This window comes from Pygocentrus nattereri, chromosome 17 (genome assembly GCF_015220715.1).
Source record: "Pygocentrus nattereri isolate fPygNat1 chromosome 17, fPygNat1.pri, whole genome shotgun sequence".
Lineage (NCBI taxonomy): Eukaryota > Metazoa > Chordata > Actinopteri > Characiformes > Serrasalmidae > Pygocentrus > Pygocentrus nattereri.
The window spans coordinates 17,580,701-17,595,742 of NC_051227.1; the positions used below are offsets into that span (position 1 = coordinate 17,580,701).

At 37.5% G+C, this 15,042-nt stretch overlaps 1 protein-coding gene across 1 annotated transcript in view; it reads right to left on the minus strand.

Annotated features, from left to right (window-relative positions):
* The window catches only part of LOC108440474 (calsyntenin-2), a 232,051-nt gene that overhangs the window by 10,858 nt on the left and 206,151 nt on the right, over positions 1–15,042 (minus strand). The window contains exon 12 of the mRNA XM_017719342.2: positions 2,525–2,730. Coding sequence (XP_017574831.1) covers positions 2,525–2,730 — 206 coding nt within the window. The remainder of the gene's footprint in view (positions 1–2,524; positions 2,731–15,042) is intronic.

Below are 15,042 nucleotides of genomic sequence, written 5' to 3' on the forward strand. Positions count from 1 at the left end.
TGGAGTGAGTAGGCTCTAGTAGACTTGAGTAAGTAGTTTCTGATACTGCATTCCTCAAATATTGAATTAAACATTTAAAATACTGCTGTATTAGTAACAGTAGTGTTTAAACTCCATAAGATATTAATATACACAAAAAAGGAAAAAATCGTTGGTATGGCTACTGAATCCAAACTTTTGACCACTAGCATTCATTTCTCTCTCTCTCTTTGTATATCTCTATTTTTCTCTTATATCTCTATCTGTATGTCTCTATCTTTCTCCTATTTCTCTCTCTCTGTCTCTCTCTTTCTCTTATATCTCTATCTGTATGTCTCTATATTTCTCCTATCTCTCTGTCTCTCTTTCTCTTATATCTCTATCTGTATGTCTCTATCTTTCTCCTATTTCTCTCTCTGTCTCTCTCTTTCTCTTATATCTCTATCTGTATGTCTCTATCTTTCTCCTATTTCTCTCTGTCTCTCTCTTTCTCTTATATCTCTATCTGTATGTCTCTCTTTCTGTCTCTCTCTCTATCTCTACTACCCTTTTTTCCTTTCTCTCACTCTCTCCCTTTTTCACGTTTCTTTTTTATTTGTCCTTCCCCCTTTCAATTTCCCCTTCTTTCTTTCTTTCTTTCTTTGCTCTTTCTCTCTCCATTTTCTCTTTTCTTGCTGGCCTGTTGTTGGATGCTCTGTACAGGATTATATTATGTTTTATTTTTACACATAAAGCATATTATTATTATTATTATTATCTCTTTTTCTCATTCTCTTTCTTCCTTTCTTTTTTCTTAGTAAGTCTCTCTCTCTCTCTCTCTCTCTCTCTCTCTCTCTAAACCAGCTCCAGATGCTGTCTCAGGTGTGTATGAAAATCTGTGATGTGTTTGTGAGAATTAAATGAGGTGAGAGAGAAAGAGAGAGAGAGGGAGGGGGGGGGTTATAATGAAAGCCAGAGGAAGGACGTGTTCATAAATGAATGAGGATATCATCTATTTAGAGCTGAGATGGGACTGCGCTCGCGGCCCAGGTGTCGTTTCTTCACTTATTTATGACTTTGTTGTTGTTTTGCTGTTTTTATCCCTCAGCAGAGCCGCATGCACGGATAGATAAATTAATAATGTAATGTTCTGCCTCTGCGTGCTGGTTTGTACTCATTGCAGCCAGCGGCTCTCTATAACTGAGTATATAAAAGCAGTGTTAAATTATACGCTCACCAGCCACTTTATCACCTCTCTTGTAGCTCTTGTAGTTTATGTTCAGTTAGAGTTAGTAGCTCATCTGTTGTAGAGTTTGTGTTAGTCATCCAATAGTTCTTCATCAATGGTCAGTTTCTCACCACAGAGTTGCTCTTGGCTGGATGGACCACCAGACAAATAATACCTGGACTGCAGCGGTCCTGTGGTCAGAAACTAAACAATGATAAATGGGTTTTATTTTTATTTTTTCTAGGGGGCCAATAAATCTGCCTATTTATGCTCCGCCCACAAATGTGTTCTTTCATAGCAACTGTTGCTAGGTTACACAAGCTTTATAGAGCACTGACATAAATTCCATACAATCTAATGAGAAACTGTAGCATTGGTTTTTGTCAAAATATGTACAATTCAAGTGCATTTATTCATCAAGCAATGCTTTTCAGCAACATCTCCAAGGTTTTCAGTCAGGATAAGCTTTACATCATACATTGTTCTGATGCAGTGAGGTGCCGATGTAGCAGGATGCGAGTCTTCACCTGTTAAACACTAAGACTTCTTTGCCAAAAATATGTTACACATAATATATTGAACAAACTTTCCAAACACATTAAATGTCCTTCTGGCTTTACTGATATGTACTTTCCTGAATCAATTCAAAGCTTATTTCCTGCTCACAAGTTTCCTCCAAGTTGGGGCCTTGTGGACCTCCGTACTAAACTCAACATGAGTGGGAGATTCCAGCAGTAAAACCAGATTAAAACTGTTTTAAGGTATTGAGCATAGAGAGGAAGAAGAATGTAAGGATTAAAACATTTAAACTGGGTCTTTGAAACCAGAAGGTTGACTGTGAGAATCCAGATGTGAAACTTGAACCCGGCCTCTGCTCAACACATATTCGGAAAATGATGTACAAACCTGACATAAGCAGTGGGGTCTCATGTTCAGACAGATATTTTAAGATTAAGATTAAGTGACCCTTATTAGTTCAACTTCACCTCCGCATTTAACCCATCCGTGAAGTGAAACGCCACATACACACTAGTGAGCACACACAATAGGGGGCAGTGAGCACACTTGCCCAGAGTGGTGGGCAGCCCTATCCGCAGCACCCAGGGAGCAGTTGGGGGTTAGGTATCTTGCTCAAGGACACCTCAGTCATGTACTCTTGGCTCTAAAGATCGAACCGGCGACAGGGCCGGTTTCCTAACCTCCAGCCCATGACTGCCCCCAGTTCTAGCTCTACAAAGTAAGGGTTTCTACTAAAGTGTCCGGTTAGTGTATATATCTGTAAAACAGGTGTCCATTGTGATATCTGGGAGATGTGTTTAGTATGATTTTGGTCAGTACCTGTATTAGGGACGATCCCATCACTCTTGGTAACGGTGCTGAAGATATGCAAATCCCTGAACAGCAACAGGCCGAGAGCAAGGTCAGAGGCTGGCATGTTGAGTTGCTCCGCCCCAGTGATGGTGATGCGTGGTTCACTCGGCTGCATGACCATGACAATTGCCTCAATATCAGGGATGGAGATGCACACGTCCTCTCCGAAACACCTGCACAGACATCAGACATACGATACACTCTACTGCGTATGGTAAACACAAACAGCCAGGCATCTACGAGGCAATCAGAAGCAATAATGTGTGCAAAACAGGATGCAGGAGAGACTCACTGAAATGGAAATACTGGTTGTGACAGTAATGTTTTCTAGGAGTTATTGCAGTCTGAGTGAAAAACGAGGGATCTGTAAGGCAAACGCATTTCAAACGCATTTTTCTTCACTCAGAACGAAACATCATCTTTCTTGTTCTTACCTTCTTTCTCTCTGTGAATTAATTAGCTCTGTGTTTTCTCCAAGCTCACAGTAATTGCACCTATTAAGCATTAGTCTTAATCACATTTAATTACATTCATACAGATTAATTAACAGCTGTGTTTATTTGTTCTCAGCAATGCAGCCCTCGTGAGTACATTGTGAAAAGCATGTGTCGGAAAGAGCATAACAGTCAGGATAATCTGCTGCTGCTTTTAATGAACTGTCACACTTTTTCCTTAGAGGTCAACTTATAATATTTGTGTGCCAAAATAGTTCATAATTAATTATTACATGTCTGTTTTCCAACCTCTCTGCATCCCTTAGAATTAAAGCTGCACTATGTCAGATTTTTGTGCTGAACTCAAAAAGAAGGTCCAGCTCATTGTTTGAATCTCAAAATAAACACTATACCCATGAGGATATTAAGGTAACAGTAGAAAATTCACTCATATTCTCATGTACAAGAACAAAGATCTGCATACATTTGACAAAGCCAAAGTTGGATTGGTATTACAAATTTCAGTTCCGCCTTAAGTGGAGCAGCAGTGACATTCAGGTGCCTGTAGCTGATATCAGAAATCAGTGTTGATATGAGTTTTTCTATATATTGTTCAGTTTTGTTTTGCACAACTAAATATCTTAGATATAATTTGATCAGTATTAAAAAAGTTTGTTTTAAAATGATAAAGTATATCCTAGAATAAGAAGCCACTGTTTCAACTATATGGTTTTACTGACTGGCTAAGCACACTTACCTTTTATCTACAGTTTTTGTCCATTTTATCAGCTCCACTTACTGTATAGGAGCACTTTGTAGTTCTACAGTTACAGACTGTAGTCCATCTGTTTCTCTGATACTTTATTACCCCCTTTTACCCTGTTCTTCAGTGGTCAGGACCCCCACAGGACCACCACAGAGCATTATTTGAATGACGGGTCATTCTCAGCACTGCAGTGACACTGATGTGGTGGTGGTGTGTTATTGTGTGTTGCACTGGTCTGAGTGGATCAGACACAGCAGTGCTGCTGGAGCTTTTAAACACCTCAGTGTCACTGCTGGACTCAGAATAATCCACCAACCAAAAATATCCAGCTGATGAAGAACTAGATGACCAACTATGCAGCAGTAGATGAGCTGTCATCTCTGGCTTTACATCTACAAGGTGGACCAGCAAGGTAGTAGTGTCTAATAGAGTAGACAGTGAGTGGACACAGTGTTTAAAAACCTTTGACATCACAACCATGACTTATTCAACCTTTTTTTGACCATGTTTGGACTGTTTTGTTTGGTAATGAGAGGTATGTCTTGAAACTTTAACAGTCTTTACATAATACTCAAATAATAAACTCAGTTTTCCACAATATGAGCCTCTCCTGAACAGATGTGTCCATTTCTCTCTTTACAGCTGTCATCCACATAGGAGCCATCATATGGCCTAGTCTGGCTAACTGAGCACTTAGCTTGGAAAACATCCCAGCTCTCTATACTGAAACTGATTTCAGTACTGTTTGAAAGTGAGAGTGAGGAGAGCCCAATACCCACAGGTTCTGAACACCATATGTGAAGGATGAATGCAGTTAACCCTTCCTCATCACAACTCTGTGTCTCTGATCCACCTGATGAGCATGACTGGCTTGCATTTGAAGCACACTCCTCCAGGTAGGAAGAGTGATTATACAACCACAGCTTTTGTCAAGGTTAATGATGAGGAACAGCTGTGATTCCTGTTTAAGGTCAAACTAAAAAAGCTTTGGATTTACACGGGTTGCAAATGAATGAAATACAGTACCATGCAAAAGTCATAAGGCTGGAATATATTATCCACATTGACAGTAGAGGCCTGGGGTCCATGCAATCAAAAAATGTTTTACACTCATTTTGCTGTTTTTAAGTGGTGCAATGATATTCTCTATTTACTAGGTATCAAAAAACATTTCAGAAGAAACAAATACTGGCTAGCCAAAATATCGTTGCTGTCAGATCAAAACCCATTTTCCATTTTTCAGTTTTTGATATAATCTGAAAATACCTGTTGTCTGTTACATTGTGTATAAATGTCATAATAAATGCAGCAAAAGAAACAGCCCAAAATTACTTGGAAAAAAATCTGGTTTCACTGACTTACATTAAAAGTAAAGTAGGTTTTTTCATTCTCCTGCAAAGTTACTATTTAGGAGATACAATGTTTGGTACTGACAATAGCAATATGCTGTTCAGCAGGCTGCAACCTTGCAATTCTCAATTGCCAAATAAACTCTGTAAACATGACTTTATGTAGACAATCATTTTTAAAGTTCTCTGTGTTTCCGAACTCCTTAAATCATTTTCTTGTCCTGGAGCTCCACTTTGAGTCTTTATTAAAATTTTTTTTTCATAAATGTTTCCCTTAAAGTTGCACTAGGTAACATTTGGGGACCTCTCTGGTGAAAATGTGTAATTGCATGGAATTTTTCGAAGAACGCTTTGTAACGTGGTTTGTTTGGACCCCTTCCCCGAGCAGATGAATCTGATAATTGTGAATGTGTTGAAAGAGAATTCAAAGAGAACTTGGTCAGAACTCTGTGATGGATGCATCTTCTGAAGATGTGAGTGGATTAGTTTCTATTATCATCATATATTTTTTGTTTAATGTTGATTTTGCATTTGTGTGTGTGATGTTAATATGTAAAGATGTACAAAGTATTTGGTGGTTTTCCAGATCCGATGCCCCTCACTTTTAAACAGTTATTTCAGGCTTTACAGGGTAACTCACAGCAGCTTTACTCCTGACTCAGTAATGCCTGTCAGTTTTAACAAAATTATCTTACATAGAGCAGCTTCTATGTCTACAGAATGCAATGTAGATTTATATTTTGTCATTTTACACTTGCATTTCTTATTAGCTATTGATTTTCATTTATACAGATATTTGGACTTTAAGACTTGAGTAGCTTTATTTCAACACAAGGTTAGTGCTTTTTGAACAAATAAACACTTACTGCTCAAATAAACTGCATTACATATCCTAAGAATTTTGCACATTACTGCAAGTTACATCAATGTAATTATTGCAGTTGTGTTGATATTGAATCAATAATATTCCAATGGATGTTTTTTCAGTGTGATTTTAGTGCAGACATACTCAACTCTAAACTACACCCTGTTCAGTTCTGTTAAGAAAGACCCTGAGGCGGTTCGAGGATCTTATCACTCTCCAATAACTCATCACAGGGCTGATTTGCTACATAATTGGCCTATAATGCAGAATCCTGCTCTACTCCTGCACTGCACAGTTGATGGTTCTTCCTTCTCTAACAAAGCAGATCCAGCCCACACAAGACCATCACTTAACCCTCCTAGGTCCTCCATGGACAAAAAACCTCAAAACACCTCTTCTTACATTTTGCTAAACTATTTCTCACTCGTAGCTCAGTGAAACTCACTGAACACTGCAAAACATAATATTTCAATAAGTGAAAACTTAAATGTAGTGTATAAATCTAATATTTCTCATTATGAGACTGTTGTAAGAATATTATAAGAATATTCCACCTGTTTCTGTACATTTCTACTTGTTTTAAGTGATTTTATCTAGTGAAGGTGTCTTATTCCATTGGCAGGTCAGTTTACTTGTTTAAAAAAAATAATGATAATTTTGCTAATTTCGAGGAGTAACGCTTAAAAAAAGGAATGTGATCTGCCAGTGAAACAAGACACTTTCATTAAACAAAATGGCTTAAAAACAAGTAAAAAATGTCTACATTTACATTTAAATTTGACATTTATGGCATTTGCCTAACACTCTTATCCAGAGTGACTTACAATTTGATCATTTTTTTACACAGGTAGGCGAAAGTGGTGTTAGGAGTCTTGCCCAAGGACTCTTATTGGTATAGTGTAGGGTGCTTACCCAGGTGGGGGATTGAACCCCAGTCTACAGCGTAGAAGCCAGACATGTTAATGTCTAGAAGTGAAAGAATCTCACAATATTCTTACAACTGCCTCATAATGAGATATAGTAGATATATTTTAACTACATTTAAGATATTTACACTCGCTATCATTTTTTTCAGTGTAACACATGGTTATGCATTCAATTTCCTTATTGACTGCTCCAAACCAAACCTGTCAAGTAATGATTACACCAGTCTTTTGAGATATTACCTGTCCATTTTAACCCATTCTTCAATAAAAACTATAGAATGCAGAATGGCATACATTGACATTGACACATTCCAGAATAACAACTCTAGGGTGTGTGTATGTAACCGGTTCAACAGACCATTGAAAAAAGGTGTACACTGGTTCCACAAGAATAAAATATATTACATTAAACAAACGTTCAATGTAACGTTCAGCTCAACAGCTGGAATTGATTGGTTGAGAAGCATTTTAATGTTTTCTATCACAAATACCAGCACACTTTTGTCACAACTGAGCCAGAGTTGCAGTTACAACATTTCTACTTTAAGAAAAACGGACACATTAGATACCTTCTGTAAGATAATATTTGACCTGCAGCTTGTTTAGTTTCTGAAGAACAGATTCTGAAGAGTGACCGCAGGACTACACCAGTCTCAGAACCTGTGGTTCTTCCAAAGTGAGTTTTACATCACAGCCAAACAGCTAAACAAACTGCAGTTAGCCAGTAATTAACAGAATACAATTCACCGATATGACCTGTAAAATGCTTTACAAACAGGCTGGAGCCAAACCACATTCAAGTTCATCTGGAAAAGTATCAAAAAAGCTGAGCTGAACCTGATATTGGCTGCATTTACATGCAAAGATCTTTTCTAATCTGATTGAATACATTCCAATTATAGGTTAAGACTGAGGTGTTTATTCTACTTTATTCTAAAATCTGATGGACAGTCAATCCAAAATTCCACACGTGCATAGAGCACCACTTAGTGTAAACATTACCATGACAACAAGCATCACTTGAGTCCAGTCAGAGTGAGATGAGCAGCAGTGAGCAGTGCTTGTGTTTTTCATTACTTTAAAATGATGTCAGACTCAGGAAAATGTGCTTCACATGTCCTTATTAAAGAAGGCAGAGGAAGACGTCATGTTCTGAGACACGTAACCTGGACGTCCGTTCCACCGCCATCTTTTACAGATACGAGCATAAACTTCGTCTGCAGTTCTGCTGCCATGTTGAATGTTATCAACTTTTGCTATGACGCGACGCACATGCACAGAACATACTTAAACTTTCCGATAGGGAATGTAATCGGATACATGCATATACATGTTCATTATTCTTCTATTTAATGGACTATTTACAGGATTATCCACCTTGTTCAATTGTATAGAAACTGTATTCCGAATGGCCGCAATCACAGTAGTGTATCCTGATTGAGGTGCTTACATATTCTATTCCTATTGAGCTATTAGTCGGACCGTTAAAGAATTATTAGGTTGCATGTGAACTTGACAGTTTTATGGTTATACCCACAATGCAAAAAGGTACTATTTTATTAGGGGGAAGAAGATTGACAATTTTTGTATAAAACTGTTGTATAAAAGCAGGAACACTCAAGGTCATGTGACATTATGAATAGCATCACAGCTGCGATGATCTACTGTCCTGACCTAAAGCCATGACAGATTTTTTTATAGCACAACATCCAAAATTCAAAAGAAACTCTAGTACATCCAGAGCCCTGCTGCACCAACTCCTGCTCTAATGGGCACATCACTCCACTGGCTCCCTGTCCCACAAATTTGGAGTTCTCCTCATGATTCGCAAAGCTCTCCACAACCAGATGCCTTCCTACCTCATTGATCTGCTCCATTCCCTGTCCCCTTCCCACTGTCTCTGCTCGGATGCTAACCTCATGTCTCCACCACTAAGGACCAAGCACCGAACCTGGGGTGACAGAGCTTTCTCCATAGCTCCCCCCTCTCTCTAGAACTCTCTCCCCAAACACATCTGAGACCGCACTGAAGTTCTGGTCACCGAAGCACTGGTCAAAACTCAGCTTTTAATTTGACATCTGTATATTGTGATTTTTCGTCTTTTGAGACTTTAAACTTATGCAAATCATCTATACACTATAAACATTATACACTCTCAAAATAAAGGTATGAAACTGTCACCTGGGTGGGACCCTCAAGGGTACATCCCAGTACCTTTAGTCAGGGAACATAACTATCATAATCCACTGAAATGATATTTTCTAAGTAAAATTAATTTATGGTTCATAATTGGACCTGAAAACCACTGTTGTACCTTTAAAGGGTACATTTACATTGTTTGTACCTTGATGAACAGAAAATGTACCAGAACATTTATTTCTAATGTGTATAAGTGAAATGTATTATTATTATTATTATTATTATTATTATTATTATTAACACACTCCATCCTGCCTTTTATTGCTTAATCCAAACAATTGCTGTCATTCATTTGACTTATTTTACTGGCAAAAATTGATTTTATGTAATGTATTTTATTCACATGGAACCAGTGCACACATTTTACACATCTGAATAAACTAAATATCTTCGCTGAAATGTGCACCCAGTCTGTAGAAGAGTGGGCTACAATGAAAAGGCACTCTCTCAAGAGATTTTTGCGTCAGTCATTAAGGGACCGTCTCCAAAGTGCACAGCAGGGACATCTTTCTAAGTGTTATTTCCCATGCGTTTAGGCAAAAAAAAGCAAAGTCACATCAAATCACTTGCAGCAACGAGGCTGGCTTCCTTAAAGCCTACTACAAATCCCAGTTGGCCACCCTATTTACTCCAAGTGATTGGATGTGATTTTGCCCTCTTTTCACTAAACGCATGGGAAATGTGTTAAGCACTGTTTAGACCATCCCTTAATGACTAAAGCATGTTAGGTATTCTGCCATTCGGAAACACTTCAGGTCCAGTAAAATTTAACGACTGACATTTTTAACTATTTGGCTGTAGTCTTTCAGGAGTGAGAAAATCTAGGTTTGATCATTTTCAGACATTTATTTAATGAAAAATCAAGGAGAGAATGCAATGCATAAACATGTTATGCTGTTGGCAGCTGTGGTGAACTGCTGCAGTTGCCTTTGTGCTTGTGCCCATGACCAAATCATAGTAGCCATGATGTTGTTGGTGAAATCACACCTCCTCTCATGTTCTGTTGCTTATATACAGCCTTGTTTTGTGAAAAGAACAAACATCCTTTACATCTTTTACATGTTTTTGACATGTTTATGTTGAGATGTAGACTCATAAAATGATTATAAGCATTTACAACACATAAATAAAAAGGGGAACGGTGACCCGTTGTTGGCTTAATAGTGAAGTCTCCTTCATTTATACTGTTAATGATTTTGATGTTTACTGATCTTTTTTGTCTTCTTCATTGGTTAACACTAAACCTGTCAGCTTCATCACATATTCATATTTATCTGGTATAACAGCCTTTTCCCTTTTATTAATGTGTTATAACTTCTTGTTAATGATTAATATGTCTATTTTTAAAGTGGTATCATGTAAAAAACTAAATAACTAGTATGTTTTCCTTTCCATCCTTGTGTGTAAAACCTGTAGCTTTAAGATATGAAAACAGAATCAGTCTAATCCGTCATATCAGTCCTATCAGTCCTATCAGATATATATACATTAACACCAGCTAAAATTTAATCAAATACTACACAATATTGGCAAAATATTGTGATGAATATTGAACTGATGGTATCAGGCCTGCACATGCTTTTCTACACTCTTGCAGAATTGACCCATCAACTAATTCTAAAGTCCTTAATCAGCGTGGTCAGTTGTGTTAGAACAGGAAATACAGTAAAAACATGTTTCAACAGAAACTCACTGATGAAGCCTTAAGCTCCTACACTGCCCTGAAAACTTTTCTCTGGTTTTCAAGGTTCAGTAAACCATGCTGTTTGGTGGTTTTCGGTCAAAAAACACAGGGAAATTTAATCTAGTGCTTCCGTAATTCTGCTCGGCTGCACAGCCGCATGACCTGAGGCTGTGACGAGTCTTTTATTATTATATAAATTTAGTGCAGAAGAATAAAAATGTATTTTCTTACTCAAGATCCTGTAATCCTTCATCACCGGTCTCTGCCGAGGCAGAGGAAGCCGTGTATGTGTCCCATGGTGATTCCCTGCTGTTCTTGCTGTAGGGACTCCACCCACGGCCTCGCAGCCAGCCCCACAGGAGGCGGGTCAAACTCCCAAAAGATTTATGAATATTCAAATTTGATCATGCATATTCACGCAGTCCCTTAGGGCACTAGCAGGCTAGTAGGAGACTCTCTCTTTCTCTCTCTCTCTCTCTCTCTCTCTTTCTCTCTCACACACACACACACATCAGTAAGAAGCTCAAACTGCTTTAGGATAGAGGGAGGATTAAAGACAAAAAGAAAAAGACAAAGAGAGAACAGGAAGGCTGTGAATCAGAGCCAACTGCACACACACAAAAAAACACAGATAGCGGTTTTCTTTTACAATTGCTAACAAGCATTTTAGAGCTCACTTTCAAAAGTCCTCAGTCAGTTAGCGCAGCAGGAAGCGCACCAAGAGGTGATGATTGTTTCATTACTTTGACCAATTATCTGTACTTCTCATTTCTTTTCATTTATTTGAAAATTAAAAATATTCATAATAATTCAAATTTGATTAACATTAATCATCTTTATTTATGTACAGTTAAATGCAGAAACTGGAATATTTGTCATGCACTGTAAAAAAATGGCTCATCAGATTAACCTGAAAAAAGACTTCGTATGGTATGGTTACTACTTCCTCGTTTCCCAAAGGCATCTAAAGCTGATTCCCAGAGCACCTCCGCTATAACGATGGAAAACACTGTGGTTTTAGTGTGTAAAGCATGTGGATGTGGTCTAGCAGTTGCGTCTAGCAGCCTGAAGTTTCTCCAGCAGGGGGCGCTATAAGCACAGAACTCACTTTGGTGTTTGTTATTTAGAGAAATAGTCATGAACCCACACCAGCAGGAGCTGACAAACTCGTCTGTGTCTGTAATGAAGTTCACTACCAAAAGATATGAACTTACTCAGTATTGTTTGTTATTTCCATTTAAAAAGTCCATTAAATTAAGTAAAGCTAAACTAAAATACATGTAAAGAATGTATAAAACGCAGTTGCAGAGAACCATGTTTGAGTGTTTTACTGTTTATCCACTGCTGCTCAAACTGTTCGAATGCATCTATGCTCACCAGCGCAGGACAGCAAAGAAAAACTAACTACTGCTAAATGTTATTTACATTTTCATTCAAATCATCTGTTAAATATTGTAGACTTATTTAACCTTTTGCTTTTTGGTCTGAAAATGTTTGGTGGCTAATTTTTTTGGATAAAAAGCAGTTTTTTGTTTTTTTTTGGGTTAAAAAGCATTTATTTAAATAAAGTAACCAGACTGCTATAAAATTTAGATTTACTAAAAATGATCAAAATATTATTTCTTGTAGCTTAATGTTTCATTCGGTTATCCTTATCAAACAAAATTTTCTTCTATTTGTTTTAAAGAGTTCAATGTTGTACAAAACATTGCTAAAGTTTCAAAACATACCAGTCCATACAGTCCATAGATGGGTACTAGACTTCATAAACAGCTCATTTTAAATGTATTGTTTTAGTGATGTCACACCTACTCAGACCGAAGTTTTGAGGAGTATTTCAGCCTAGACTGCTTCTTTAATTAAGGCCACAACACAGGCCAGCCAATCAGAACAGAGCTCATTTACATATATGAAACTTAAAGGCACTGCCACACAAACAGCCTGTTTATTTGTGAGAGGTAAATAGAAAAGTGGGAGAGAACACAATGCTGCACACATGTCAAGGTGGCAGCTGTAGCCAGTGCTAACAAAACCATGTTATAATTTTATATTAATTAGCCATATTTTTGTCAGTTTCTGACAGTGAAACAGGCAGAAAGAGGTCAGAAGTGCAGAGCTCTTGAACAGAATGTAAAATGGACTGAAATGTAATTCATTATGAAACTAATTATATCATTAATTATGCTTCAATAATATAGCAAAACAACAGCCGGGTGATAACTATGGCATTATGGCTCGACCCTGTTGACCAAGGCCTGCAGTACTGAATGGGAAACGGACTCAGAAAAGCTTTCTTAAGATACAAATTGTGAAGGTTCTTAAGACCAACACTAAGAAGTGCATAAGAATGTTCTTAAGTTCAAATCTCAACAAAACTTAAGACATTTTCAAATATTCTTTTAAGACGGCCTTAATTACTTTCTTAAGTTTTCCTCCATAGGCTACACTGCATTTTACCATGCATCATAAATGACACAAGATGCATTTTGAATTTGTATTAATTGTTAATTGAGTTATTAGTTTAATCCATTCAGACAAGCAAAATGGAGGAAAAATATCATTTAAAAAAATGAATAAATAGCAAACAAGAACTAGAAGTGATGGTGGAAGAAACAGCCAACAGGAAAAAACTGAAAAATATGATAATTGTGGGGTGATGTATGAGGATGAGGAGCAGCAGATGATGTGTCCGTGATAAATCTAGATGCTCACCTTGCCAACTTACAGCCTAAGACAAGTTTGAGGCTACTGTAAAGTTAAGAAAACAATTAAGAATGTAATATTTTCAAGAACACCACTTGCTCTTTGAATTGTTATTATTAAGAAAATAGTTAAAAAAAGAAAATAAGAAGAGAAGATTTTTTTTCTTAAGAATGAAGTTAAGAAAAAACACATTTAAGAAGATTTCCAGATTCGGTGAATCTGGCCCCTGATGTTTCAAACTAAATCGTCATCTATGTTCATTCGGTCTTGTGACACGAGCCTCATTCTGTGATTTTACAAACAATTTCTTGCTGCTTTGTTAACCCCTTACATGGCCAGGCTTGGCGGGTAAGCCCAACGTTTTATTACACATTTCTAACCTAAGATTAGCTCAACCAGTTTGCAATGAAGTCCCTGCAGTTACTATTATAAAATGGATAGTTCCAAGCCTTAAAATCTGATTGGTTGAGCTGCGTTCAAAGCCGTTGTATAATCCATAATATAAGTGACTTCATCCTTTATTCTGATAACAGATTAACCTTTGACTCTCATGCTGCTCACATGCATCACTGAGTGTTCTGATGATGTAAGAACCCATTTTTTATGTTTAAACTGAGAGGCTGAAAACTGATGTTCTAAACTAGAACTAGACTAAACAACGCCATCATCAGTATCACAGTCTAGAATTAAAGTACTTACAGTATGATTCACTATAAAATGGTAATATAATGTCTATAAATGTCACTTGAATGTTTTACATGCTTCAAATGTCTGTGTTTCCGTCAGAAGTCACGTCAAACCCAGGCTGAATCCCAAACGGCTTTGTACTCCCTAAATAGTGTGCAAGCTATGAAAGTGTCAGACTTCTAGCTTCTACAGCCAAACAGTGCATTGTTTATCAAGAATGAACATGTCTGAGTCCCAAATGACTGTTTCTTAGCTATATTTTGCCCTGTTGGGCTGCAGGATCCAGTATGTAGGGAGCAATGAGCTGTTTGAGATTCCCCAGAGTGAGAAGAGGGGCACCGCTGGATTGGTGCTAAATTAGACTTGCGATGGTAATTTGGTGACCAAAAAGCACTTATAAAGCAAACATTTTTGCATTAAACAGTGCTGAGTTGTCATATGTTCTTTGTTTTGTGACAAAAATCATGAAATTACTGCAATATACAGTGATGAGTGACCAAACGTTCTCATTCAGCGCTCCAAGGTTGCTGGGCAATAATACCACACACTAAAGGAACTGTGTTTCTTTGTGGCATGCCTAAGAACACCCATCCCATGATAAAATTACAGTAACGCATGGCCTCTCAGGGCTTATTGCTTTATTAAGCCTTTGTATGTTATAAGCCTGAGATTTAAAATGGGGTTATTTGTATTTTCGAATTTGTAATTATGAATACAAAATTATTTGTATTTTCACACATTGAAGAACACTTTCTGAGGGACTGGCTTAATGGAGGTCTGATGAGGATGGCATCCCTGCTGAGAGGAATATGGGTCTAAAGTAATTGTGTTTTTATGGGCATGGGGATGGGGCCACAACCTGCACTTTGCTA